Source organism: Ictidomys tridecemlineatus, chromosome 11, assembly GCF_052094955.1.
Source record: "Ictidomys tridecemlineatus isolate mIctTri1 chromosome 11, mIctTri1.hap1, whole genome shotgun sequence".
Lineage (NCBI taxonomy): Eukaryota > Metazoa > Chordata > Mammalia > Rodentia > Sciuridae > Ictidomys > Ictidomys tridecemlineatus.
Genome location: NC_135487.1, coordinates 73,491,920 through 73,519,117, shown reverse-complemented (window position 1 = coordinate 73,519,117; position 27,198 = coordinate 73,491,920). Strand labels below are relative to the sequence as shown.

The following is a 27,198-nucleotide window of genomic DNA, read 5'->3' as shown; positions in this document are numbered from 1 at the left end:
GTAGGACTACTTTTCAAGATAAATGAAGGATATTAGTGGGTTTTTGTTTTGTTTTCTCTGCAGGGGGCATATGCTGAAATAAATGAGAAAATTGTTTTGGATATATTGATTTTGTCTAACTAATGAAGAGATGTCTGTAGGCAGTTGGACAAATAAGACTGGAGTTCAGAAGGAATTACAGGAAAAGATGAATTTTCTTATAAACTCAAATGAAGGAGGCAATAGTAGGTAATAATAAATTTGTAAGCACTGAAACAGGAAATCAAAATTCACTTCTGTTAACCCACAAAGGCAAGCAAATATTTAATTATGTGCTATATCATTTTGTAAGGGAGAACAAGAAAGCTATCATTTATGATAAAAAAGTTATGTTAAATATACATGTAAATTTCCTAAAACAATTTGCCTACTTACCTTCCATAACATCTTTTTCAATTATTTTGACAACCTCTGTTTGATTATTTGTCTGTTGTTTACGAATAGATGTTTTCTTAAATTTATTCACCATGCATTCCTAGAAAATAAAAAAGAATCCAAACAGTTCTCAATAAGCACTTCAGTATATGCTTAGCACCATGCTCATCTTATTGAAGACACAATACCTGCTCTATAAGAATTAATATCTGTTCATAAGCAGCTTACAATTTAGGTGAGTAGGCTATCATAAAATACTAAAAAATTACAAAAAGTATTGACTTTTCAAAATGTATTTTACACATAGAGAAAAAAATCAAAGACAGCTGAAATAGTGAAGAGGGCTTCTTAGGTAAATGCATATTTAAGTCGTAAGTGACAGATAGCAACCCACTGAGGAAAGAAATTACATAAAGATTTTTGTTGTTGTTGTTTGTTTATGGTGCTTGGGTTTGAACCCAGGGCCTTGTGCATGTGAGGCAAGCACTCTACCAAATGAGTTATACCCCCAGCCCCTCAGAAAGAAATTGTAATTAAGGGACACAATTCTGCAAGGTCTGAATGATCACTGTATTTCTAATCCTCTAATAATTTTTATCACTCCTGTCTAAATCTGTTTTCTGTACAATTACCAGTTCAGCTCAAGCCTCTTCTGTCTGCATTCCTGGTCCCAACAACTTTTCTCTTGCCCAAGCCCTTACTGTACTTCTGAACTATTGCCATTTATTCTTAAATGTATCATCTATTTATCTGTCAATATGTTCTATTATTGTTGCATTAAGAGTGGTATCTCTAGTCTTCAGTGAGTGACAGCATCTTCCATAGAAATTAAAAAACAAACAAACAAAAAAAATGCATGACTACATACTGATAATATAAAGGATGATGGTTTGGATATGAGTTGTCCCCCAAAAGCTCATATGTGAGACAATGCAAGGAAGTTCAGAGGAAATAATTGGGTTATGAGAGTCTTGACCTAATCAGATTAGAGTATTGATTCCCTGATAGGGATTAACTGGGTGGTAACTGTAGGTAGGTAAAGTTTGGCTGGAGGAGATAGGTCACTGGGGACATGCCTTTGAGGTAATATATTTTGTCCTTGCTGAGTGGAGCTCTCTTTCTCTACTTCCCAGTGTCCTGAGCTGCTTTCCTCTGCCACGCTTTTTGCTGCCACAATGTTCTGCCTCACATGGAGCCTCAAAGAATGGAGCCAGCTGTCTATGGATTGAGACCTCTGAAACTGGGAACCCCAAAATAAACTTTTCCTCCTCTAATTGTTCTTGTCAGGACTTCTGGTCATAGCAGTAAAAAAGCTGACTAAAACAACTAGGTTCTTTGCCTCTGACAGGATCTTTAGCTGCTCTGAGCATGATCTTCCAATTATGATAAAAATGAGTTGCTATAAGGTTCAACTGAAATAATGAATTAAAGTGGCAACCACATGTATACACAGTGGATGATAGCTGAAACTACATGAACAAACAGTGTAAAGCAATTACTTTTCTGACACTTCTGCCATTTCTGTGAGAAATGTAAAATGGTTTTCCAAATACCAAATCCAAACTCTATTACAGAAGAATTCACATCTAATTCTGGGTTAATTTTAATACCTTTCTCTCAATAAAGTTAATTATTAAATTTTCAGAAACATAGAAAAGGTGGGAAACTATAAAAAAAGAAATAAGATAATTCAGATCAGATAAAAGTGCTTATCGCCTCAAAAACAGCTACTTACATGCAAAAACTCCATAACAACTTTGTCAAATTTGGTTTGTTTCTGAATATGATCTAATGTTTCTTGGTGTGAAGAACTTTCCAGATGCAGTTCGATATCTTTTTCTTCAAAGGTTCGAAATTTGCAAAATGAGCATGTGAATGCCATTCTATGAAGAAAAAAAGTTTTTCTTTAAATATTACCATTTCCTCTTAGAGAATACACCAATGAAACTAATTTTACCACATAAATCATTTCCTATTTTTCCATTTTATGACTTATTTGAATTTAACTTAAGTCAGAAAAATATAGTCTTTCTTTTACCTATTTGGACAGCACTGTTATTATACCATTTTTCATTTCTGGCCCACCTTGGAATTAATACAATTAAAAGGCCAAAGCAAACAGAGGACTATTAAATTCCAAAGTTCTACAACTTATTTTACATTTGTATCATCAACAAAGCCAGGTAGCAAGCCAAACAATGTAACTCTTGGATGATCAAAAGTTCTACTCACTATACAACATTTCAGGGAAAATAATAGGCCTGGCCTAGACAAATGCATATATTTGTAAGCTAAAGAGCCATATCAGAATGAATTTCCCCATTGTTTCTACTTTATCATAATATATCATTTCTTTTTCCTTGAATTATGTCAATAGTCTCCAAAATGGTTTCTGACCACAATCTTCATTTTCCAATTAATTCCCCACACTGCTATTAGATTTATTTTCCTGGTTCATACTATGGGCTCTAGAGTCAAATGCTGGGTTTATATCCTGGCTCCCTTATGTGAGATTGAGCAAATGATTTAACTCTGGCTCAGTTTTCTTATCTTTATGAAATGAGATTTCTCATAGAGATGCCATAAGGATTAAAAAAAGAAAAATTATTACATATAAAGTCCTTAAAACAGCAATTGTTCAATTAATTATTATTATTTCCTAATCTGGATAATACCACAATTACTGCTCAAATACTTGAATGGCTCCTTGTCGATCAAAAAACAAAGTCAAAATGCTTTCAGCTGCCTGCCTAATCTTTCCTCTTTTTGACTTTATACACCAATACCTTTAATGGAATCTAGGACACAGTATATCTTTATTAAATGTTTAAATTACATTATACCTTTTGCCCTACTGTACTCACTTTAATCTATATAGCTTTTCATTTTCTGAATATAAAAAAAAAAAAACCCACACATTTCTTTGCTTTTATCTCAAGCCAAGCACTCCACCTACACTGCCTCTCACAGCTCCTGCAATCCTACCATTTCTAGATTAGTACAAATACCACTTCCATGATTTACCTGCACTCTTATTTACAAGTTCTTGCTCATAAAACTACCTTGTACATCTTCTTGCACTCTTCACCATATACTATTATTTGTATACATCTCACACATCTATCCCTTTCTTCCTGGTTTCCCTTAAGCACATATACATAGTTACATTTCCATCTTCTTTATATTAAGAACATTCAAGTAATCAAAGGAACATATCACAAGAATAGTAGTCATTTACAGTCAATCTCTAATACTTCTAACTCAGAGAAAAACTGCTCTGGTAAATTAAAATAATTTGGGGTTATTTTAAACGGTTCTTATCCTAATATGACAACTTAATTGAACTGACATTCTATTGGTTATATCATCAGGTTTTTATTTATAGTTATGAAGAAAACAGTTAAATGAAAGTTGAGTTCTTTGATTTTCTCCAAATCACAACATTTATTATATTAACATGAATGTCATATTCAAATCTATAATTTAATGAAGAAAATACTCCTAGGTTAATTAAACATAAAAATTAATCTTAAAATGCTAAATCATCTTTTGACTCCTAAACATCTGATACAAAGTATTGACTTTAATTCATTTCCATATTAAAATAACTATGCCCATTACCTCTGTAGCAAGAAGGAATTATAAGAAATGAGGAGTGGAAAAGATATTCATAAATACCAAAAACAGCAGTCCTCTTAAAACTAAAACTTCTTTTTATGGATCAATTCTTAATAAGGTTAATCTTATTATTACTCAAATTCCAATAACAAATCCCAGGAACAACAAATCAAAAAAGAATAGATTATTAAAGCTAGATACAAATATTACACAAGTATAATTAACAGACTAAAATAAAAAACAGACAAATACAAAATAATCTGGGTCTTCAGATATAACTGAATTTTCATTTCCACATTTTACATAAATAAAACTAATACCTATATAATTACCAAAGATTAACAAAAAGTTACCTATTTAATATAGAAGAAACCCACTCTTTAAAAAAGGATCTCTTAATATTAAAAGTTTCTCAAATTCTAAATTCTTTTAGAGGAAATTTTGGTTACTTACAAAATTATGTGAAACACTTCTTTCTCTTCTTGCTACACCAATAAGTTAACATTTAAAGAACAAATATATATTCTAAATGGGAAATTTACTGAATTTCCATTGTAAAATTTATATCCTAGCATAAGTAGAACCTTATGAGAAGACTGCAAAGAAAATGATGGAAAAAAGATCAATGATAGTCTTTTTGAAAAAAATTCTAGGCCCCATTTTCTCTCTTGGAGGTGGCCCACTCCATGCACCCTCAGTGTTATTCCACGTCATTAAATAAGTCCTTTATACTTGGTAAAAAAAATAAAAATAAAAATAAAAACTTCTACTAGTCCTTTTCTCCAATGCATAATTTGCATTTTATTTATGTATTTTTCTATTTTGCCTGCATTTTTCTCCATGCTATCATAAATTTTATCATCTTCATTTTTAACAACCTAAAAACCCATAAAGGAATGTGTCAAAACTTGCTCACTTTCTATAGTTGGTTTTATTTCCTGTTTAGAGCTATTACAAAAAAGTGTTGCAATGGGCATATGTTTAGACTACACTCTCTATGTTTTTATATTATTTTCTTGGAAAGGTTAATGGGTACAGAGAAATTTACGACGAAAGAAACAAAGAAAAATGGAAGGGAGGGGAGGGGAGGGGAAGAGAGAAAGGGGAAGGAAAGAAAGGAGAGAAGGAGGAAGGAAGGAAGGAAACTGCTAATTGCTTTCCAATGGTAACAACATTATACAGATTTTTTTTTCAATACTTGGTAATGAACCCAGAATCTTGTGCATGCTAGGCAAGCATTCTGTCACTGAACTACCTCCTGCCCTTTTTATTTTACTTTGAGACAGGATTTCACTAAGTTGCTGAAACTAACCTCAAATTTGTGATCTCTCTGCCTCAGTAGCTGGGATTATAGTGCTGTGCCAATACACCTGGTGGCAGCAGAATTTTAAGTGTCTTTCGACTGTACCTTAGTTCACAAATAAATATGTTCTCTTCACTAATAAAATAGCATATTATTATTTGCATTTTTTGGTTCCTTAAATTACTGTCTCAACATTTCTCCACAAGTTATTAACTACTGTTGTTCCTTGACCACATTAAGTACTGGACATCTTAGTTCTCAAACTTTTTTAAAAAAAGTTTGAACTCAGCTACTTGAGAGGCTGAAGTGGGAGGATCAACTTGAGCCCAAGATTTTAAGACCAGCCTGGACAACACAGGATGACATCTTTACCAAAGAAAAATCGGATGATTTTTATCTAATTTAGACATAGGACATTTCCCATGATAATATTTTCAAGATTGTCTGCTTGTTTTGCAAGTCTGTATTTAGCCAAATTTGTTCATTATCTCATTTATTAACTTATTCAGCAACAAACTTATTAGGGGAAAAAATTTATACCTGAAGAGATTAAAGTACTCCAATTATTTTCCTGTAATTTCCCATTATTTTTAGTAATCTATTTGGATTTATTCCAAATGGTAAACGAGAATCTAAACTGATTTTTTTCCTTATTATTTTGTTACTTAACCAAATCCTTTTGTTTTTATTACAAGTTTACATTCCTACATATAAGGGAATCTGTTTACAAGCTACTAATTATTATATTGATTAGCCTATTACCACTTGTGTGTGTGTATGTGTGTGTGTGTGGCGCCAGAGATTGAATCCAGAGCCTCACATATGCTAGGGAAGCACTCCAGCACTGGGCTACATTCCCAGCCTTACCATATATTTTAAACTACTACAGACTTTTAATAGTCTCAATATCTAAAAAAGCCAATATCTACTCATTTATTCTTCTTTTTCAGAATCTGTTTTGGGATCTAGATAGAAAAAACTTATATAATTTGGGTTCATTTTGTTGTGGGGGTGGTGGTACTGGAACTTGAACTCAGGTGCCTTTTATATCCCAGGTCCTCTTCATTTTTGAGAAGGTCTCACTAAGTTGTCTCGGCTGATCTCAAACTTGTGATCCTCCTGCGTCACATTCCTGAGTCACTGGGATTACAGGCTATGCCACCACACCCAGCTAAGAACAGGATCAGCTCTCTGATCCAAAAATATCAGTAATAATCAGATTTTCTATCCAAAAATATCATTATGTCTCCGTATAGCCAAAATTCAAAACTTCATAGTTTTCTTCTGTAACAAGTATTTATTAAATAATTCTATAACAAGTATTTCTTTTTAAAAATACTGTTATTTCTATATATTTTATATTTTTGGATTACCATTATGAATTGGATCTTTTTCCTTATACTAATAGGTGATTACATATAAATATTAAAAAGCAAAAAATTCTATATATCTTTGATCAAACTTTTTCACTTGACTTTTAAGAATTTTTTCATATTCCAATTCATAAACTTGCCTTAACCAGGAAACTATTTTTCAGTAAGCCCATTTTTTATTTTTGTAACTTTACTTAAAACAAACCTACAGGCCTGAAATCCCAGCGCCTGGGGAGGCTGAGATAGGAGGATCGATAGTTCAAAGCCAGCCTCAGCAATGGTGAGGCGCTAAGCAACTCAGTGAAACCCTGTCTCTAAGTATAATACAAAATAGGTCTGGGAATGTGGCTCAGTGGTCAAGTGCCCCTGAGTTCAATCCCCGCTACCAAAACAAAACAAAACAAAAAACAAACCTGTATCCATCTCCATATTTCTCACTGTTTTTTTCTCTTCTGCGCCTTTGTTTCTCTCGCCGAGCCTCAATCCGTCTCTTTTCTTCTTCTTCACTTTTAGGATCAGTTTTTGCTAGGATATCAAAGAGTCAGAACTAAAAATCATTTTTTCATTTTCCCTTTTCAAGTACCAGATTATAATAAAGTATAGACATGACAAAGATTCCTTAGTGATCACAATCTAAACTGAATCCATCAGAAAAATTTAAGAGTTGAGACTACCCAGAATTTCAGAAACTGCACTGAATAAATTTCATTTGCTTTAAGGATCATAATCTTGCAATATTTGCTTTTCGTCTAGTAAATCTGTTCATTTTTTTCTTATCCTTACTCTAAGCAATAATATACTTGTTACCTTAAATTATCTTGCATATCACATATATTTAACACTGAAGAAATTGACCCAGAATGAAAATAGAAGTACAATGAACACCAGAAAGTCCTAGATGTAAGAATTCATATTCTTATTGTAAGAGCATGCCCAAAGTTACAAAATATGTTTATAATTTTGTGATAATATGTACAAAACATAAAATTTAGCATTTAACCATCATTTTGAAGTGTCCAATCCAGTAGCTTTAAGTACATTCACATGTTATACAACCATCACAACTGTCTAGTTCCAGAACTTTATCATCAGTCTGAATAAACCTTAGTAGCTATTAAGCAGTTATTCCCTATTTCAACCCTAACTCTAAAGTTCTAGCATCTACTAATCTACTTTCTGTTTTCTGGTTATTTCACTTAAATAGAAACAGCATTGTCTTGCCTTTTTCTATTTAGCTTCTCTTATTTAACATGTTTTCAAAGGTTATCCATGCTATACTATGTTATAATATATACTGTTTTTTTAAATCTATTCACCTGCTTGATGAACTTTTAGATTATTTCCACCTTTCTGCTACTGAACTATACTGCTACAAATATTATTATACAAATCTTTGTTTGAACATCTCTTTTTAATTTCTTAGGATATATACCCCTACAAGTGGAATTATGGGGTCTATTCAGTTTGAGGAACCACTCACCTGTTTCCCAGAGTGGCTATACCACTTTACATTTCTACCAGTAGTGTATGAGCATTCCAGTTTCTCCATATCCTTGCCAATATTTGTTACTTTTATTTTAAATTATGACCACCATAGTGGGTATGGAGTAGTATCTCATTGTAAGCTGACTCTCTTAAAATACATTAAACCTAACAGCTAAAAAAATCCTAACCCATTTGCCCTTACACTTTTCCTTTCAGCTTAATAAATACATTTTAAACACTTGCTAAGTACACAATGGGATGTTTTAAAATTATACAAAATCAATCTCTTAAAATTTAATATCTAATTTTTCATTATTTATAAGAGCTTAAATGTATATTTTTAACCATTTTTCAATACCCTCATGATTCACAGATTTCCCTCAAACCCTCAACGTAAAGTTCATTTACATATTACTTCAAACAAGAATTAAATTTCCCTTCCTATGCTAAAAATATTGATTTTTTTAACCTCCAGGCAAATTAAAGAATATGGTTCCTTTCTTATTAATTTTCTATCAAACATACAGTCTATACTACTGTAACATAGGAAGAACTCATATACTGGAAAATTCAGTACATATCTTTTTAAGTTATCCATTTCATGCCTGAAAAGAGAAGGCATACCTGAAGAGAAGGTTTGATTTAACTAAAGAATTCTGGCTTTACTCTTAGCTACCCCTGTACTACTCTCAAGTTTTATTAAGAAGAAAAAAAGGATAAGAGGAAAAGGACATATATCTGCCTTAATGGTAAGTCAGTTTCTATAACAAACTTTGCAATATTTACATAACTGTAATTGTAATTGTAAAATGCATCTTTCAAATCTGTTCCAAGAAGACCAATTAGCTGAATTATCCTATTCTACTAATACCAGGTAAAATTTCTTACATGGTAAATAAATATCTATCAATGAACACACTATAAAAGGTACCCCCCAGCTGGGCATGATGGTGCACACCTGTAATCCTGGTGACTTGGGAGGCTGAGGCAGAAGGATACCAAGTTCAAAGCCAGCCTCAGCTACTTAGCAGGACCCTAAGCAACTCAGCAAGACTCTGTCTCAAAAAAATAAAAAGGGCTGGGGTTATGGCTCAATGGTAAAGCACCTCTGGGTTCAACCTCTGGTATAAAAAAAGGTACTCCACTAACTTGGTATCAGATTGTCAAAATATATTTCTGGCAGTGCTGGAGATTAAACCAGGTCTCATGCATGTTAGGCTAGTGCTCTACCACAGAGCTACATCTCTAGTCCCAGAATGTTATTTCTCATTAAATAATGTAGGTATCATAACAGGAAAGTAGATGTAAGTATAGTATTTAATCCTTATCCTAAGTTTTACATTATAGTTCATATATTTTGAGGAAAGAATCTAATATTGTAACTTCAATTTTAAAAATATAAAATCAAAATGTCTATAATGTCATAATTAGGGAAAAAAGTTGTTTAAAAATAAAAAGAGGGCTGGAGTGTCCAATCCAGTAGCATTAAGTATTACTTAATGTGCCTCAGTGGTAGAGTGCTCACCTACCATGCATGAGACACTGGGTTTGATCCTCAGCAACACATTAAAAATAAAAAATAAAGATATTGTTTCTACCTAAAACTAAAATATAAATATAAAAATAAATAAATAAAAGGAAAAAATAATATAAATTTCCGTTATAAACATTTGGAAGGTTAAGAGCAGGGTTTCTGTGAACCAAAACTTGCCCTGAAACAAATCCTGGATTTTAGCCATTTACTGATTATCTGACCTAAGTGGCAAATTATTTATCTGTTCTATTCCTGCTGCGTCAGCTGTAGAGAGGTTTGATACCCACACCCATACCTGAGCAAGTTCACGTGAGAATTATAAAAGTAATATACACTATGCTCTCTAACAGTGTCTAAAGTCCAATAAGCATTCAATTAGTGCCAGCTTACTATTATTAGCAATTACTAAAATCCCATTTTTAATAAAGATATTTATCAATCCTTAAGCAACTTAAATGGAGACAAAATTTAAAAAACAAACATACTGTATTTCAAAAATATATAATATAAACACAAGTTTTTAAAAAATCAGGACTTACTTAGGTCTTCATGCTTTACTCCCTCTTCCCTTTTTGGGGAAATTACTTAAAGGCTATCCACCACTTTCTTAGCAATTCTGACAGCAAAAAACACACTCTAAGACATTCACTGTAATCCTCACTACATCTTGTTTTTAAAACTAAGTGTAAAAACATCAAAAACTTTCACCAGAACTTGAAAAGATTCATTTATTACAATTATCTAAACCTTCTTCAGCTCCAAATGAGTTATGTAATTAATTATTAATCCTGAAGAGAGTAATTTTTGCACCTTTGTAATACCACCTACTTAAGACTTAAATACTTTAGTAATAATCAAGGCAAAAATTTGAAAAATAAAAGTAATTCAATGCACAGGCAAAACATTTACTGTATACAATTTTACTATTATGTTTTCACAGAATGCTGATAAATATATTTCCTTAGCTTTTTTATTTATATCCTTGGCTTACTATAATTTGTTCAGATATACTTGCCCCCGTTTAGAGATACGTCACAATGAAAAACAACAAAAGTAACAAAGAAACATAAATAAAAGTAATGAGAAAAAAAGAGTAATTTGGTTCTGTGCTTTTATTAAAAAAAAAAAAGAGCTTTATGGATTATAATTCCCCCTTCTAAATTATACGATCCAATAGTTTTCAATGTATTCACCGATACATGCAACCATTATCACAATCAATTTTAGAACATTTTTATCAACTCAAAAAAGAAACTGGATATTCTTCAGGTACTACCCAACTCCTCACCCTACTGCCCAAAATAATCATTTTCTATTTTCTATCTCTAAAGGATTTCCCTATTTTAAATGTCCGTATGAATAAATCATATAATATATGGACTTTTATGACTGGCTTCATTTACTTATCATAATCCTTTCAAGGTTCATTCAAGTTATAGCAGGATCAGTACTTCATTCCATTTTATAACCAAATAGCACTCTGCTATATGGACAGACCCTATTTTGTTTATCCATTCATCTCATAATATCTGGATTTTTATCCAGTTACCTACTATAAATAATGCTGCATATACAATCATAAGTTGCTAAACAACCATTAGTCTATTTTGTTATGTGAACATCACAGAGTATATTTACACAAACTTAGATGGTATAGTGTACTACACATCTAAAATATATGATATATATCATTCTATATGTACTTATCATTGACCAAAACATCTTTATGAAGTATTTGACTATATGTTTATGTGTGAACTAATATTTTCATTTATGTTTGATATAAACATAGAAGTGGAATTGCTGGGTCATTTGATGATTCTGTTTATTCATTTGAAGAATTGCCAGACTATGTTCCAAAGTGGCTTCCCCATTTTACATTCCCACTAAACGTGTACAAAGGTTCTAATTTTTCCAGATCCTTGTTAAAACTTAGTATCTTTTTTATTCTAACCATCCAAATGGATGTGAAGTAGTATGTGATTGCAGTCTTGATTTGCATTATCTGATACCTAATTATTGAGTACCTTTTTATATGCTTATTTGCCATTTATATATATATTTTTTTAAACAAATGTCTGTTCGGATTCTTTGCCCACTTTTGAGTTGTCGTTTTGTTACTGAGTTCTAACAATTCTTTATACATTCTGGATTCAAGTGCTTTCCAGATGCACGACATACAGAAATAATTTTCTCCTATTATATAAGTTGTTTTTTCATTTTCTATTGATGGTGTTCTTTGAAGCACAAAGTTTTAATTTTGATAAAGACAATTTACCTATTTTTTGTTGTTCATCTTGTCTTACAAATTCCTTGCCAAATCCAAAATCATGAAAATTTATCCCTGTATTTTCTTCTAAGAGTTTTATAGTTTTAGATCTTCCAAGTAGGTCTTGCATTTTAGCTTTGGCATGTGGCTAGCCAGTTGTCAAAAATACTATTTTCACCTCTACAATGAAAACTACAGAACACTGAAATTAAAGAATACCTTGGAAGATGAAAAGATCTCCCTATCTCCCTTGTTATTTTTTTTTTTTTTTACATATTTATTTTTTTGGTTGTAGTTGGACACAACACCTTTATTTCACTTGTTTATTTTTGTATGTGGTGCTGAGGATGGAACCCAGGGTCTCGCTCGTGCGAGGCGAGCACTCTATCGCTGAGCCACAACCCCAGCCCTTCCTTGTTCTTAGATAGGCAGAATTTATATTGTCAAAATGACCATACTACCAAAAGCATTATACAGATTTAGTGCAATTCCAATCAAAAGCTCAATGACATTCCTCATAGAAATAGAAAAAGCAGTCATGAAATTCATCTGTAAAAATAAGACACCCAGAATAGCTAAAGCAATCCTTTGCAAAAAGAGAGAAGCACCAAAAACATACATTGGAGAAGAGATAGCCTCCTCAACAAATGGTTCTGGAAAAACTGGAAATCCATATGCAACAAAATGAAATTAAACCCTTATCTCTCACCATGCACAAAACTCAACTCAAAGTGGACCAAGAATCTAGGAATTAAACCAGAGACCCTGTATCTAATACAAGAAAAAGTAGGCCCAAATCTTCATCATGTTGGATTAGGCCCCTACTTCCTTAATAAGATTCCTATAGTGCAAGAATTAAAATCAAGAATTAATAAATGGGATGTATTCAAACTAAAAAGCTTCTTCTCAGCAAAAGAAACAATCAGTGAGGTGAATAGAGAGCCTGCATCTTGGGAGCAAATTTTTACCACTTGCACAACAGATAGGGCACTAATCTCTAGGGTATATAAAGAACTCAAAATGCTAAACATGAAAAAAACAAATAACCCAATCAATAAATGGGCCAAGAACTGAATTGACACTTCTCAGAAGAGGATATACAATAAATCAACAAATACATGAAAAAGATGTTCAACATCTCTAGCATTAGAAAAATGCAAATCAAAACTCACTCTAAGATTTCATCTCATTCCAATCAGAATGGCGCTATTAAAAACACAAACAACAATAAGTGTTGGTGAGAATGTGGGGGGAAAAGTACACTCATACACTGCAGGTGGGACTGCAAATTAGTGCAACCAGTATGGAAAGCAGTATGGAGAATCCTTGGAAAACTGGGAATGGAACCATCTTTTGACCCAGTTATCCTACTCCTCAGTCTATACCCAGAGGACTTAAAAACAGCACAATACAGGGATACAGCCACATCAATATTTACAGGAGCACAATTCACAATAGCTAAACTGTGGAACCAACCTAGATGCCCTTCAGTAGATGAATGGATAAATCAAATGTGGTATATATACACAATGGAATATTACTCAGCAATAAAAGAGAATAAAATCTTGGCATTTGCAGGTAAATGAATGGAGTTGGAGAATATAATGCTAAGTGAAGCAAGCCAATCGCAAAAATCCAAATGCCAAATGTTTCCTCTGACGAAAGGAGGCTGATTCATAGTGGGGTTGGGAGGGGGAGCAAAGGAGGATCAGATGAACTCTAGATAGAGCAAAGGGGTAAGAGGGCAAGGGGGAATGGGGGTAGGAAAGATGGTGGAATGAGATGAACATCATTACCTAAGTACATGCATGAAGACACTAGTAGTGTGAATATACTTTGTATACAACCAGAAATATTAAAAATTGTGCTCTATATATGTAATATGAACTGTAATGCATTCTAAAAAACTATTCTCTCTCCACTGAAAAATCTTGATGCCCTTGTTATAAACCAGTTCTCCACAGATGTCCGGGTTTATTTCTAGACTTTCAACTTTATTCCACTGATCTAAATACACTGTCTTGATTACCATCACTTTGTTTTGAAATCATGAGGTTTAAGTACTTACACAACAGGAATTTTGATAAAGATTGTGATGAATCTATAGATCAGTTTAGAAAGTAATGTCATTTTGACAATTTTGTCTTCTAACCTAGTTTAGTTTTTCCATTTGTTTAGATTGAATATCTTACAACATTGTATAATTTTCAAAATTTAGTTTTGCTTTTTTTAAAAATGTATTCCCAAGTAATGTATTATTTTTGATGCTTTTTTTTTTTTTTTTTTTTGAGATAAGGTCTCACTATGTTACCAAGGCTTTTCTCAAACTCCTAGGTTTAAGTGATGCTATGACTACAGCCTCCCAAGTAGCTGGAACTACAGATCACATCCCCCTGCCTGGCTTGATGCTATTATGAGTAAAACTTTAATTCCATTTTCAGTTTGGCTCAAAATTTTGCACTGGTCAATGAAATTATGGCATTTGTAGGTAAATGGATGGAGCTGAAGAATATCATGCTAAGCACAAAATAAGTCAAACCCAAGAAAACCAAAGGCTGAACGTTATCTCTGATAAGCAGATGCTAATCCATAATGGGGTGGGAGTGGGGGAGGAAGGAACTTTGGATTGTGTAGAGGGGAGTGAGGGGAGAGGAGAGGACGTTGGGGATGGGACAGACAGTGGAATGAGACAAATATTATTACCCTAGATACATGTAGAATTGCACTATCTGTGTGACTCTACACCATGTTCAGAGAGAGAAGGAGAAGCTGTGCTCCATTTGTGTATAATGTGTCAAGATGCACTCTACTGTCATGTGTAACTAATTAGGACAAATTCAAAATTTAGAAAAAAATTTGCACTCATCAATATATAAATAGAAGTATCTCTAAGAGTCATCATGTCCAGAAGATTAAAAGCAAATGAGTTTTCTAGAACAGTTTTCCCTATTGCCAAAGGACCAGGAAAACTTTCTTTGTCCTCACAAAGAGATTCTATCTGACATAACAAACCACTCTTCATTAACAATGCCTTCAACAAAAACTATAACAGCCAATTAAGGGGTGTGAATCAAAATTATGTGTATTACCTTTTTACAAATACAGATGTTCGGGCCCCACCTCACACGACTCAGAAAAAAGATCTAGACAAGGGTGTGTAAATTTAAAAAGTATTTCTGGGCAGTCATGACTAATTAATAACTATACTAGGGATTCACAGATCTAATGTGCATAGTTATAATTATTATGAAGCTTTTCTACATAAACACTGAAAAATTACCTTAAAGCAATAAATTTCAAAAAATAAAGAGTATCCTAAACCATAGCAATTATGTTTTCTTACTTACTAGGCGATTTGCTGAGGCTCATCTTCTCCATAGGTTTTGCTAGCTTAGGTTTCTTGATAAAGGTTCCACCGGGCTTATTAAATGGCTGCATCATTTTTCTCTTTATTCCTCTTGCAGCAGCAACTGTCACATTGGTGGGTTTGTTTTGATAGTCAACAACAATTCCAGGTCTATGAATGCTTCCAAAATCACCCATATGCTGTAAATTTGTGAAATCAAAAAATATCAGCATATTGTCCAACGATAAAATATAAATTCATATAAAATTTTCACTTTATCTATTTACTAGTTTTCACCTGAAAATTCCCTGAAATGTGACTAAATTTTACATGTCCACTTGGAAAAAACACATTAAAAAGCTTTGTAAAGTATTACATGAACTTGAATCCAGTGAATTAGTGTTTTTACTTCCAGTAGAACAAATGTGAATATTTCCTACTTGTTAATTTTTACAATTCAAAATTATCTGAGATCATGAACAACATATGTGCCTGTCAGAAGGTTACCACTTGTACAACTCTCTGACAACTCCTCTTCAGAGTTCCTAATTGGTGTTTTTCCATGAAAAGACCTTAAAAGAAATCTTTATTTTACTAAAACCTGGCTAAAAGCTAAGATACACAAAGAAGATCATATTTGTAGTTTGAAGTAAAAAAGATCCAGAAATCATTTAGGATTTCTCCCTGTTGAAAAAGGGAATGAGAAGGCGAGATGGAACATTAGTATGAAATAGGAGAGTTAAAGCATAACCATGCATCAACTTCCAAAACACACTTCAGATAAAGAATTGCATCTGACGTTCCATTCACATTCTTACCTAGAGAAACATTCTGACCCAGAAGCCCAAGAAGCAAAAGTTTACAGACGAAGAGTCATGCCACCAAACGACTCTTTATATCCCTTCCTCTTCTCTTACCATTAGCAAACTCCACTACACCAAGAAGTCACATGTACACAGAAATTTATTCTGCTAATCTTACTTTTAGAAGGTAAAGATTGAGGAGTAATCTGAAGAGAAGGACCCAATGGGAATTGTACAAGTGAAGATTAAAAATGAAGATCCTACTTGGCTCATCTACTTGGTTAACAGGAGGAAAGAAAGAGAAGTCCATTCAGACTAGAATGTATGTAAATACAAAGTACAGAAATACTTGATTTACTATCATGAAAACAAAATTGACATGTGAGGTTCTTATTAGGAAAAAAAATCCTTCACCTAACATATTAACAATGTTAAGTGTTTTCCAAATTCCAAACTAGAATGAATTTTCAATTTCAAAACCCAAAGCAAGTCTATTACCACTCTGACTACTTTCAATTAACCTACAATCATCAAATATGGTGGAAGAGCAACACGGTTGCTTACACTTGTATATTATGGTTTAGGTATACCTAACTAACCTAGTAGTTTCATATTAATCTTTTTTGGTAATCTATGTAGTCACATCAGAAAAATCTTTGTTAACTATCCATTAAAGGTGCAATGCATTTTACATAAGTAAAGAGTAACTGTTAAAACTGCAAAATTTCTACACAAGTATGACAAACTATACTGTCGTACCAAGGGCTAATGAACAGTTGAAAATATGTGCTCTACTACATTTTTTATTTCAGGTACTTTCCTCTGCAAAGAGAATATTAAGAGCAATTGCCTTCCAAAGAAATTCTTACATTATAGCAAAAATACAGTAGTCTTTAATACGATCAAACTAAATAATCCCAAAATCTACATACACTTACTAGGTAAAATTTTATATCAATCACATAACCTAAAAACATAAAATATAATCTCTATATTTCCTGAAATTAAACACCTGAGGACTAATATATATACTCATTTAAGTAATAATTTACAAAATATTATGGTCTAGGAAGGAGCCATAAACATGTCTTACATTTTATAGGTAGAAAATTATTTCTCAATAGTAAAGCTAGAGACACAAGGGGAAATAAAGCAACCACCAACAGGACATACTGTAAGACAATAAGTTATCAAAATTATACTGACCACAAATCATTCTACAATCTATTATACACATCGACTTCACCATGCTCTCCTGATTTATCACCAACTTTTAGTCTCTTGTGTTTAAGGTGAAACATAGAGCTCTAAAGAAATTCTAACTGCTAGGGTTTAGTAACAAAGCATAAACATTTTATCATACATTGCACCTTTAACCTACTCAAAAGCTCAAAAAGGGTTCAGTTACCTTTTACAATAATCCAAGAACTGTCCCACCAGCAAAACTGCTAGTGTTTACAAGGAAAAATGCAACTCCTTTTAACCCCTTTTAGACCAAACCTAACATCCTCACCTTTTTAATAAAGGGAGATATGGCATAATTTTATGAACATTCATCTCAAACTGCCACCTATTTTCTGAGGTGCTAGAAAAACTTTTATAGTCAACCTAAAACTTATGTTTATGACTCAGCTTTTGCTTAAAATACACTGGGATGAACAGTGTTTATTCTAGTTGAAAACCATGGTCTTGAAAGGGTTTAAAAGAGTTGACTAGTGAAAAGAATCTGAAAAGATTCTGTTGTACTTACTCCTCGGCCTCGGCCTCTGCCTGTTGATGGTCCTCCAAAAGCATCATAGTTTCTGCTTCCAAACGTACTTTCAGGATAAGCAGGCGTTCCTCTCCCCCGAGAGCCTACAGGTGCAGGCTTCATATGGGGTGAAGAAAAACTGCTGTAGGAAGAGTAATTCTCTCTTCCTCTGTCCTCCATAAACCCAGGCCTCAATTTTGAACGGGAGTAAGGTGCTTCCCAGCTAGACCCGCCCTGGTTTCTACCTCCGAAAGAGTCAAGGCTATTCCGGTAGGAGCTCTCAAATCGACCACCATAACTACCTCCGAAGCGGCTTTGTTCGGGTTCATTAAAACCATAGCCAGATCTGTACAGATCTCGCCCACCCAGAGAAGACCTGGAGTCGTAAGACTCATAAGGTCCAAACCTGGAAAAGTTGCACAGTAAGGGAAAAAACAAAAGTAAGCTTACTAATGTTAGACAATTCAAAAGACAAATTATCAGATGACATTTATCAACTAAAATTCATTTATACCATACTGATTTGCACAGTTCTACTTTTGTTCACACTTGATTAGGGCTGGGCAGTTCAACATGACACCAGATAGAAAGCTATCTGAGTCAGTTTCTAAATATGAATTGATAATAGTAAACCTTAGCTTAAATATCTGCTTTTTAGCAGCATTTCAATTTGATGAAGAAAAGATTAGTCTGTGATTATTTAAGCCCAGCCCTAGTCTTAGAAAAGGTCATTTGCTAAAGTTCACAAACTATTCAAACTTTCTTTGACACCATCCCTAAATTGAAAATCACAAAGCATTTACAATATTTTGGCTTTCCATTGGGACACAAATTGAAGACTAAATAGATGTAGGCTATTTGTGACAGAGAGCGATCCTTTCGCACCCCCAATAATCTATTATCACAAAGCTGCCTCCTTGTGTCTGTAATAATCAAAATTTAAGGAATTATCTCAGGTTATAAAATTTTGACAATCTGCCAAACTTAGGCCAAGGTGAATAATCAATCCCTAATCACTTTTTACTTGTAGACTAGTAAACCTAACAAATCTAGAAGGATAAACACATAAACTAAAACATAAAAAGTAAAAGATCACCAACATATACCCTCTGCATATGAATTTTCAAGGCAGATGAGAAAGAACACATTTTAAAATGTCTTCAATTATTTGAAAAACTATTTCCTATCAGAAAATTATCACATTAAACTACTCTAAAAAAGGAGAGCACACAGTCTCCATGTTTTAAATCAACAGAAAAAAAAAGTCATCTTACTTCTCACAAAACTAAAACATGGATTACAAAAATTACTTGTTATCTTACAACACAGTTTTATAAAGGCCCACAATTACATGAGATAAACGATAACATCTACAGAAACAGTTTATGCACATTACATTTACAACATAATAGGGCAATAACTGACATTTCCAAGCATTTAAATGTGTTACATTACTTCAATTAATTACAGATCACTAAATAGAAGATACTATTCATTTCTAAATACTAGTAGTCATATAAAAATTATTCCTCTTCTCAACTACGTATTTCAAAACTTCTTCCACATAAGAAAAAAGTTAACTGTTCATTTTCTTGATTTTTCTCTACTATAAATCATAGTGGCACACTTGAAGCAGAAAGAAGAAAAGTAAGCATCATTCGGTCCATCATTAAGGAATCCGGATCCTTCAATTTATGAAGAAGGAACGATGATTTCAAATGTCTCCTAACTTAGTTTTACTTAATATTCAGCAGGAAGCTTTGTGCCTCAAAAAGTAAACCCCCCTTTCCTGAAATTCAGTCAATCCTAAAGTCTGTAAATAAACTTAAGTTTTACAAAGTATCAACCATGATATATAGATACAATCTAGACTGTAATCGAAGGTACAGTATATGAGGCTTTAATACAATGCTCCTAACCTGGAGAACAAGTGTTTTGTAAACAGTTAACTGCCAATAAATAACCTGGATATGATTTAAAGAACACTCTTATTATCACAATATGCTCTTACAACTTACTTTAGAATTTAAAAAAAAAAACTTTCTGAAATGTTTCTTATAGAAATTGAATGTTGCTAAACTGATTCACTTAAACCCATTCTCCGGCTTTACATAACACCCCACATTTGAAAAGATATTTTTTCTTTAATTGTTAAGCTTCACAAGTAATATTTTTAGAAACAAATTTTCGTATCAGTTGTTCAGACATTTTGACAGGTAAGGAGTTAAAAGTAAAAGTTAAAAAAAAATTCACTGCTGAAGATAGAATATCTTACTCTATTATATTGAAATGATAATAGTTAGCTGAGATTTCTGTAAAATAATGTCTGGCAGTGCTCCTGAGATAATTTTTATGAGCATTAACACCTTTAAATATTTAAGGTGATTATTCAATTCTAAACAACAAAGTTCAAGAATTATAACATGCCTAAAGAATACTTAAAATAATATATCCAGAATCTTATAGTTGTCTAATTATTTGGCCAAGTGATTAAGCAATTTACCTGCTACCCCCACCACCACCACTGTGATTGTCCATGCCATATGACTGGTTTAGGTAGGAATCCATGGATCTTTGACCCCCATAGGATCCATGGCCATAGTCACGATCCATCCCTATAAGAGTTTAAAAAGAAAAAAATTAAATGATGCTCACCTTTACTGGCACTCAAAAGAAGAATTTTTAGATAAATATCCTTGAATGTCAGACCTCCATAAGATCCAGGGCCATAATCGCGATCCATTCCTAAAAGAGAGTCAATGAGGAAACTTTAATAATACATCATTTTCTTCAGAAAACTTGGTATAAAACAAGATATTCACATCAATCACCTGAGATGATAATTTTGTCATTAATTAAGCTAAACTCATATATGAGACATTGAAAGAGAACACATCAAAACGACTACTTGCTAACAAAGCTTTGTATTTCAGAGAAAAGCATATTATCAACTACAAAATTCTATATTAGAATTATTTTTAATTTAACCAATACTTACTTGACTAAAAAAACTATGTTTGCTATAAGGTCTTGTATTTGATATTACAGCATATATAATTAATAATACATGATTCCTATTCTCAAGATAAGTCAGCATTTAATAAAGTGAAAAGAGATGATTTTTTTTTGTCCTAAGCATGCTGTGACATAAACCTACTGTACTTAATCTTCTGCATTTAATTCTCCTCAAATGTCTAAAAACTCAGAAACAGCTACATTTTTTACTAGCTCCATTCACATTAACTGAAACAGATATTTTAAAAAAGTAAAATCACAGACTGGGATCAATCACTGGCACCATGTCTATAAATAATGACTCAACAAACAACAAACACTCAAATTCTCTTGAATAAAGGACATGATTATGAATTCTAGCAATACAAACACTAAAAAAAGTTGTGACACAACAAGGGTATTAGGTATATTTTAATACACTGCAATTCTACCTATATCCTAACCTCTGATATGAAAAATAAATACAATGAGGTAATAAAATTAATTTACATTGACTATAAAAATTTAAAATTAAAACTACTATTTAAAATGTTTCCTATAAAGTCCCTTAAAATGCCTCATTACTACCCTCCCCATATTTTATGTACAACAGTGAATACAAATACTTGAATTTATATTTTTAAAACATTACTTATAATAATTTAATATTTCTAATAATGAGAAGAACTGAAAAAATTGAGTTTTGTCATTTTAAACCTGGAAGCAACCTAAACTATCCAATTTAATCTTCTCATTTTATAGATTTGAGAAATGTGAAATGATTTCCCCCAAATCTCGTAGACATACTCCTGTCTAGCTTCAAACTGTTGTTTATATATGAAACATTTTCTTCTACCACTCAAACACCTGCTTAGTGAAACCTTCTAATTTTTAAAGTCTACTTGAAATAACCTATCAATAAAACGTTTACTGATATTGTCTCTCTACTATTTACAAAAGCCTGTATATCTTATGTGGTGCTACCATTTTAAGTCTTATATTCTGTTGTTCATGCCTTATCTTAAATACCAGTTTTGTGCTAAGGATCTGATTTTTTAAGAATCTTATGTTTCAGAGAAACAGGCATGAGTTTATTAGTAGAGACAGAAAAAGGGAAAAAGGAAACATTCTCAAGGGAAACGGGCAGGTCCTCTAAGAGAAGAGAGAGACCACTAATTTTTTTATATATCTTATAGGAATAGTTCTCATGAAATGGTCTGCTGATCCCTGGGATTTGCTAAGACCATTTTTCTAGGGATTCACAAGGTCAAAAATATTTTAATAAATAATAATAAGGCATTATTTGCCTTTTTCAGGGTGTTGACATTGAAGGTACAAAGTACTGATGGGTAAAACTGCTGGCATTTCAGCCACAAATTAAGGCAGTAGCTGGCACCAGACTTAATATAACACACCCACAATGAAAAAAATAAATAAAAATATTAGTTTCACTTAAATATGTCCTTGATGAAGCAATAATTATTTTTATTACATTATGATCTTTGATGTAACCATATCTTTTTCTACATTCTATGTAATGAAAGAGGAAGTATACATGAACCATTTCTGCAGCCTACCAAAGCATCCCAGATCCTTCCAAGAAAAGCCATCCTCAAGTGTTTCATTTATGAATTAAATTAGCCACTTTTTACTAGGAAAATGCTCTTTTCTAGAAAGACTGAAAGTCAAAAACTGGTTTTCAGACTTGAGCATGTAGCAAACATTTTCTCAAAAATGAACGAAGTAAACTGGTGCTTCAAGGAAAACAACTAAAGCTAAATGTTACTTGTTGCCAATGATAAAAATCATACCTTTAAGTGAAATTAGAATTAAAAAATTTTTATCAGTTTGACAGCGTGTCAATACTTCAATGTTTTTCTTATAAGACTGTTGTTAATATTAACTGGTTTTTAAAATATCATACAATAAAACCTGTCTGCATAATGCAGCAAATGAATATTTTATAAATAACTAACATTACAGAATCATACATGGTAAAAAGGTCCATTCAAAGTACAAGACATACCAATGGATTTTAATGTAACAGAGTACAAAACATTTAGCAATATAAAAAAGTACTAATGAGATTTGTACAACGTTTGTTCATACTAAGGCTTCAAATACAGTACGTAATTTATTCATGGAACCTCTCATTTCAGACTACCCATATTTCAAGTGTTCAATAGTTTCCTATGATAATGGCTACCACAGTATGAGCAACACATTTCTACATTAATAAAATAGTCAACTATTTGTCTTAAATGTTTTAAGATGTAGTATAATACACAACTGTTTTTCTCCTAGAGATAACAATTTTGAGATAAAGTTTAACATAAAAAATGTTTTCCTCTAAGGACTCACATTAAAATATAATCTTAAGGACTGGGGTTGTAGCTCAGTGACAGAGTACTTGCCTAGCACATATGAGGCACTGGGTTCTATCATCAGCACCACATTAAAATAATAAATAAATTAAACTGAATACACACAGGTATTGTGTCCATAAAAAATTTTTTTTAAACATATATAATCTAGGTTTAGTCAAACACAGAAAGCAAAAAAATCTTGTTGTTTTTGCCCTTTCTGAGTTAGCAGTGGCTGCCTCTGGGTACTAAATCCTTTAGTTATTTCCTTTTTCTTTAATTCTGTTTATTTTACTATGCTATCATAGAAAAACTAACATTTACTGAACACTTTTATGTCAAGCACTATAGAGTACACAAAAAATAACACTTCTTTTATCTCTTTACTATTAGTGTTAGATAAGAGAGCAATTTACTCAGGACTTAATAAAACGGACCTATTAATTTGAATGAAATCCATGCTATTGCTTGGATCACAATCATAGATTCCTAACTGGTTTTCCCACTTCTACTTTTACTAGCTTTTTGTTTATTCTGAAGACAAAAGCCAGAAAAATTCTGGCAAATTTAAGTTATATCATGTTCAATGCTCAATATCCTCCAACAGCTTCCATCTTATTCCAAGTAAAAGTCAAACCCCTAAAAAAAAAAAAAAAAAAAAACCCCAAAGGTCATATATCAGTGGTTCTTAATCAGGGGCAATTTGGGGCTCACAGAGACACTGGCACTGTCTGAAAGCATTTTTGATTATTACAACTGGGGCCAGAGAACAAGGATGCTACTAAACAAGTGTAGGGTATAACTTGAACAAACATACTTTGAAATAGCTCCCCAGAGGACTCTAATAATTACCCTCTGATGAGAACCACCACTGGAACTAAAATTAAGAAAAAAGAAGTCAGCATTAAATCTCTTTTGTAACACTGTACATTCATAAGGAAAAAAATGCCTGGCCCTGAATGGTTTTGCATTTCACCTCCTTCTTTAGACTTGTAAATCCAATTCTTCAGGTCTTCTGTCTTTCCAAATCTCTCTTTGGTAAAAGCACAAGACCTACTCACTTCAGTTTAAAATCCTGAGTTCACTTTTCAACTAACAAGACATTGCCCCACAACAAAAAATTATCTAATTCAAAATGTCAACAGTGTCAAAGTTGAGGAAATTTACTCTATATGATCTGCCCCATTACCTCTTCTCTTCCAACATCTCTTGTGCATTCCAGATACACTATGCTCCTTGCAGTTTCTAGAACAGGTGTATGCTAGTTTATGCACTTTGCAGCTTGCCAGGCCAGGAATACTCTTCCCCTATTGGCACTATTCACTACTTACCTCTTTCTGGTCTTTTCTATAGCTTCTCATATATATGTAAATTACTTTTGATTTTCAATGCCTTCTGGCTACACCTCACCTCTCTGGCCTTAGTCTTCAGATTGCTCAGCAAAAATAATCTATTCTAGTCAAACCAGTTAAGTCTCTGAGAAGCACAGCATACTCACCCCTAGCTTTGTTCATGCATTTCCCTCTACCTGGAAAGTTCTTCCTTTTTCTATGGGCTATTTATATAAAAAGAGTTATTATGAACAAAACGAAAAGCATGGAAACGCTGGAAATATAACTTCCTTTCAAAAAATAGTATGGAGGAAATCATATCTTGACATTTTCTCTGATGCCTTATACTTCATTTCAGTAGAAAGCTAGAAAATATGGTGCTAACAATGAAGTATATTGTTGGTTTCATTGGGTACCTACATATCTTTTATTTCCTGAAGTTCTTTCTCTAGATAGCCCTCAAGGTTTGCGTCTGAACTTAAATGTCACCTGTTTTGTGAGTCCTTCCCCAAATTCTTTAAAATCACAACTTACACATATACACCTGTCCCCCTTTCCTACCTTATTTTTCTCCCTAGCATTTTTTACCTAGCAATTTTAACATACAACATTTGTTACTTTTTTAATCTTGTTTTCTATGTCATCCCATTTGACTGAAGTGCCACACAGGAAGGAATATTTATCCTTTTTTTTTTCCACTGCTGCAGTCCTAGCTCCTAGAAAAATATCTGATACACAGGAGTCACTAAATAAATATTTGTCCAATGAAGTCAAATCAAATTCCTAAAGTTAGTCACTGTGATATGTAATTAACTAAGACCTCAAGTATTTTCAATTAGTGGTCTTTAACCAGAGGTGAAAGCCAAAATAATTCATTCAGAGTACTTTTGCAACACATATATAGTCAGGGATAGCTTGCCCTAAAACTAAGTTTATGAAGTGTAGGGTATAACTTGAACAAACATACTTTGAAATAGCTCCCCAGAGGACTCTAATAATCACCCTCTGATGAGAACCACTACTGGAACTAAAATTAAAGAGACAAAAATTCAGCATTAAATCTCTTTTGTAACACTGTACATTCATAAAAATGTCTGGTGCTGAATGATTTTGCATTTCACCTCCTTTCTTTAGATTGTAAATCCAATTCTTCAGGTCTTCTGTCTTTCCAAATCTCTCTTTGGTTAAAGCACAAGACCTACTCACTTCAGTTTAAAATCCTGAGTTCATTTTTACTCAACCCTATCAAATTTTTACCCATTATTAGTCAGCTTACAAGTTCTATTAATTTTCTTAACATCATCATCTTTAAAATCTAAGGTCTTCTGGCTAGGACTGTGGCTCAGCAGTAGAGCGCTCGTCGAGCACATGCAAGGCCCTGGGTTCGATCCTCAGCATCATATAAAAATAAATAAACAAAATCAAGGTATTGTGTCCAACTACTTCTAAAAAATAAATATTAAAAATAAAATAAAGTCTAAGGTCTTGGGGCTGGGACTCAGTAGTAGAACGCTCACCTAGTACGTTCGATCCTCAGCAGCACATAAAAATAAACGTATTGTGTCCAAATACAACTAAAAAATAAATATTAAAAAAAAGGTCTAAGGTCTTAAATTCCCTACATCTGAATTTGTAAAGTTTTCTAATTTTCCAGTTCCCAATCTAACCTATGCGTGGCTCTGTTGAAGTAAACTAAATTTCCTTTGGTAACTGTACATCACTTTTCCTCTCAAAAACATATTCTTAAGCATTCATTTAATATATATTGACTATTTCCTACATGTTGAGCCTTTTTTATACATCAAATCCAAAGTTTCTCTTAATCGTTAAGAGATAATAAATTAAAACTGCATGGTAATTATTTCTATAAAATGGCAGTCTTCTTAGTAGTTCATCTACTTACGCTTTATTTTGTGAGCACATTATATTCTCTACCATAGCTGGATTTTGCCTTTCTCTGGCAGACAGGATATCACTCCTTCAAGTATTTCATATAATGCTTTTTTAACCTTTTTAAATTGTTCTATGCTCTTTTTTGTGTTATTATCCTCTCTGGCAGGGACTTAACTCTAATAACTATCAAAATAACATTCAATTCTATTCTACATCTCTCTTGTGATTTTATCTAGCTAGCACCTAACATCATGCTTATGTCAATAAACAATCAGTCTTTTCATGTACTTCTCCAGGCAGCTGTTATATACCAACACATTTGAACACACTGAGAAAGAAATGGCCTCAAAAACAAGATGCAGCTGCACACACCGGTAATCCCAGCAGATGGGGAGGCTGAGACAGGAGGGAGGCTGAAACAGGAGGATCCTGAGTTCAAAGCTAGCCTCAGCAATTCAGCCAGGCGCTAAACAACTCAGTGAGACCCTGTCTCTGAATAAAATACAAAAAATGGCTGAGGATGTAGCACAGTAGTTGAGCACTCCTCAGTTCAATCCCTGGTACCCTCCCCCAGCCATCAAAAACAAGATACATTGCTGTAAAGATATACAGAACCAAGCCACTAATCCACTAAATCTACATTACAAAACATCAAAAAAAAGACCTCCACAAGGATGGTGGAATGTGATAGATATCATTATCCAAAGTACATGTATGAAGAC

The 27,198-nt window shown here is 32.9% G+C and overlaps 1 protein-coding gene across 5 annotated transcripts in view; it reads right to left on the bottom strand.

Annotated features, from left to right (window-relative positions):
• Positions 1-27,198, bottom strand: part of Znf326 (zinc finger protein 326) — a 38,622-nt gene that overhangs the window by 8,900 nt on the left and 2,524 nt on the right. The window contains exons 2-9 of one of the 5 annotated variants that reach the window (XM_078026698.1): positions 20,605-20,640; positions 20,399-20,510; positions 18,141-18,301; positions 17,896-18,012; positions 15,344-15,542; positions 7,122-7,233; positions 2,150-2,297; positions 415-514 (exon numbers count right to left, since the gene is read on the bottom strand). In XM_078026698.1, coding sequence (XP_077882824.1) covers positions 415-514; positions 2,150-2,297; positions 7,122-7,233; positions 15,344-15,542; positions 17,896-18,012; positions 18,141-18,301; positions 20,399-20,438 — 877 coding nt within the window. In that variant the 5' untranslated portion in view covers positions 20,439-20,510; positions 20,605-20,640. Of the gene's footprint in view, positions 1-414; positions 515-2,149; positions 2,298-7,121; positions 7,234-15,343; positions 15,543-17,895; positions 18,302-20,398; positions 20,511-20,550; positions 20,641-27,198 lie in introns of those variants that run through there. The other 4 variants (XM_078026697.1, XM_005327742.4, XM_021728037.3 and 1 more) reach the window with 4 other exon arrangements.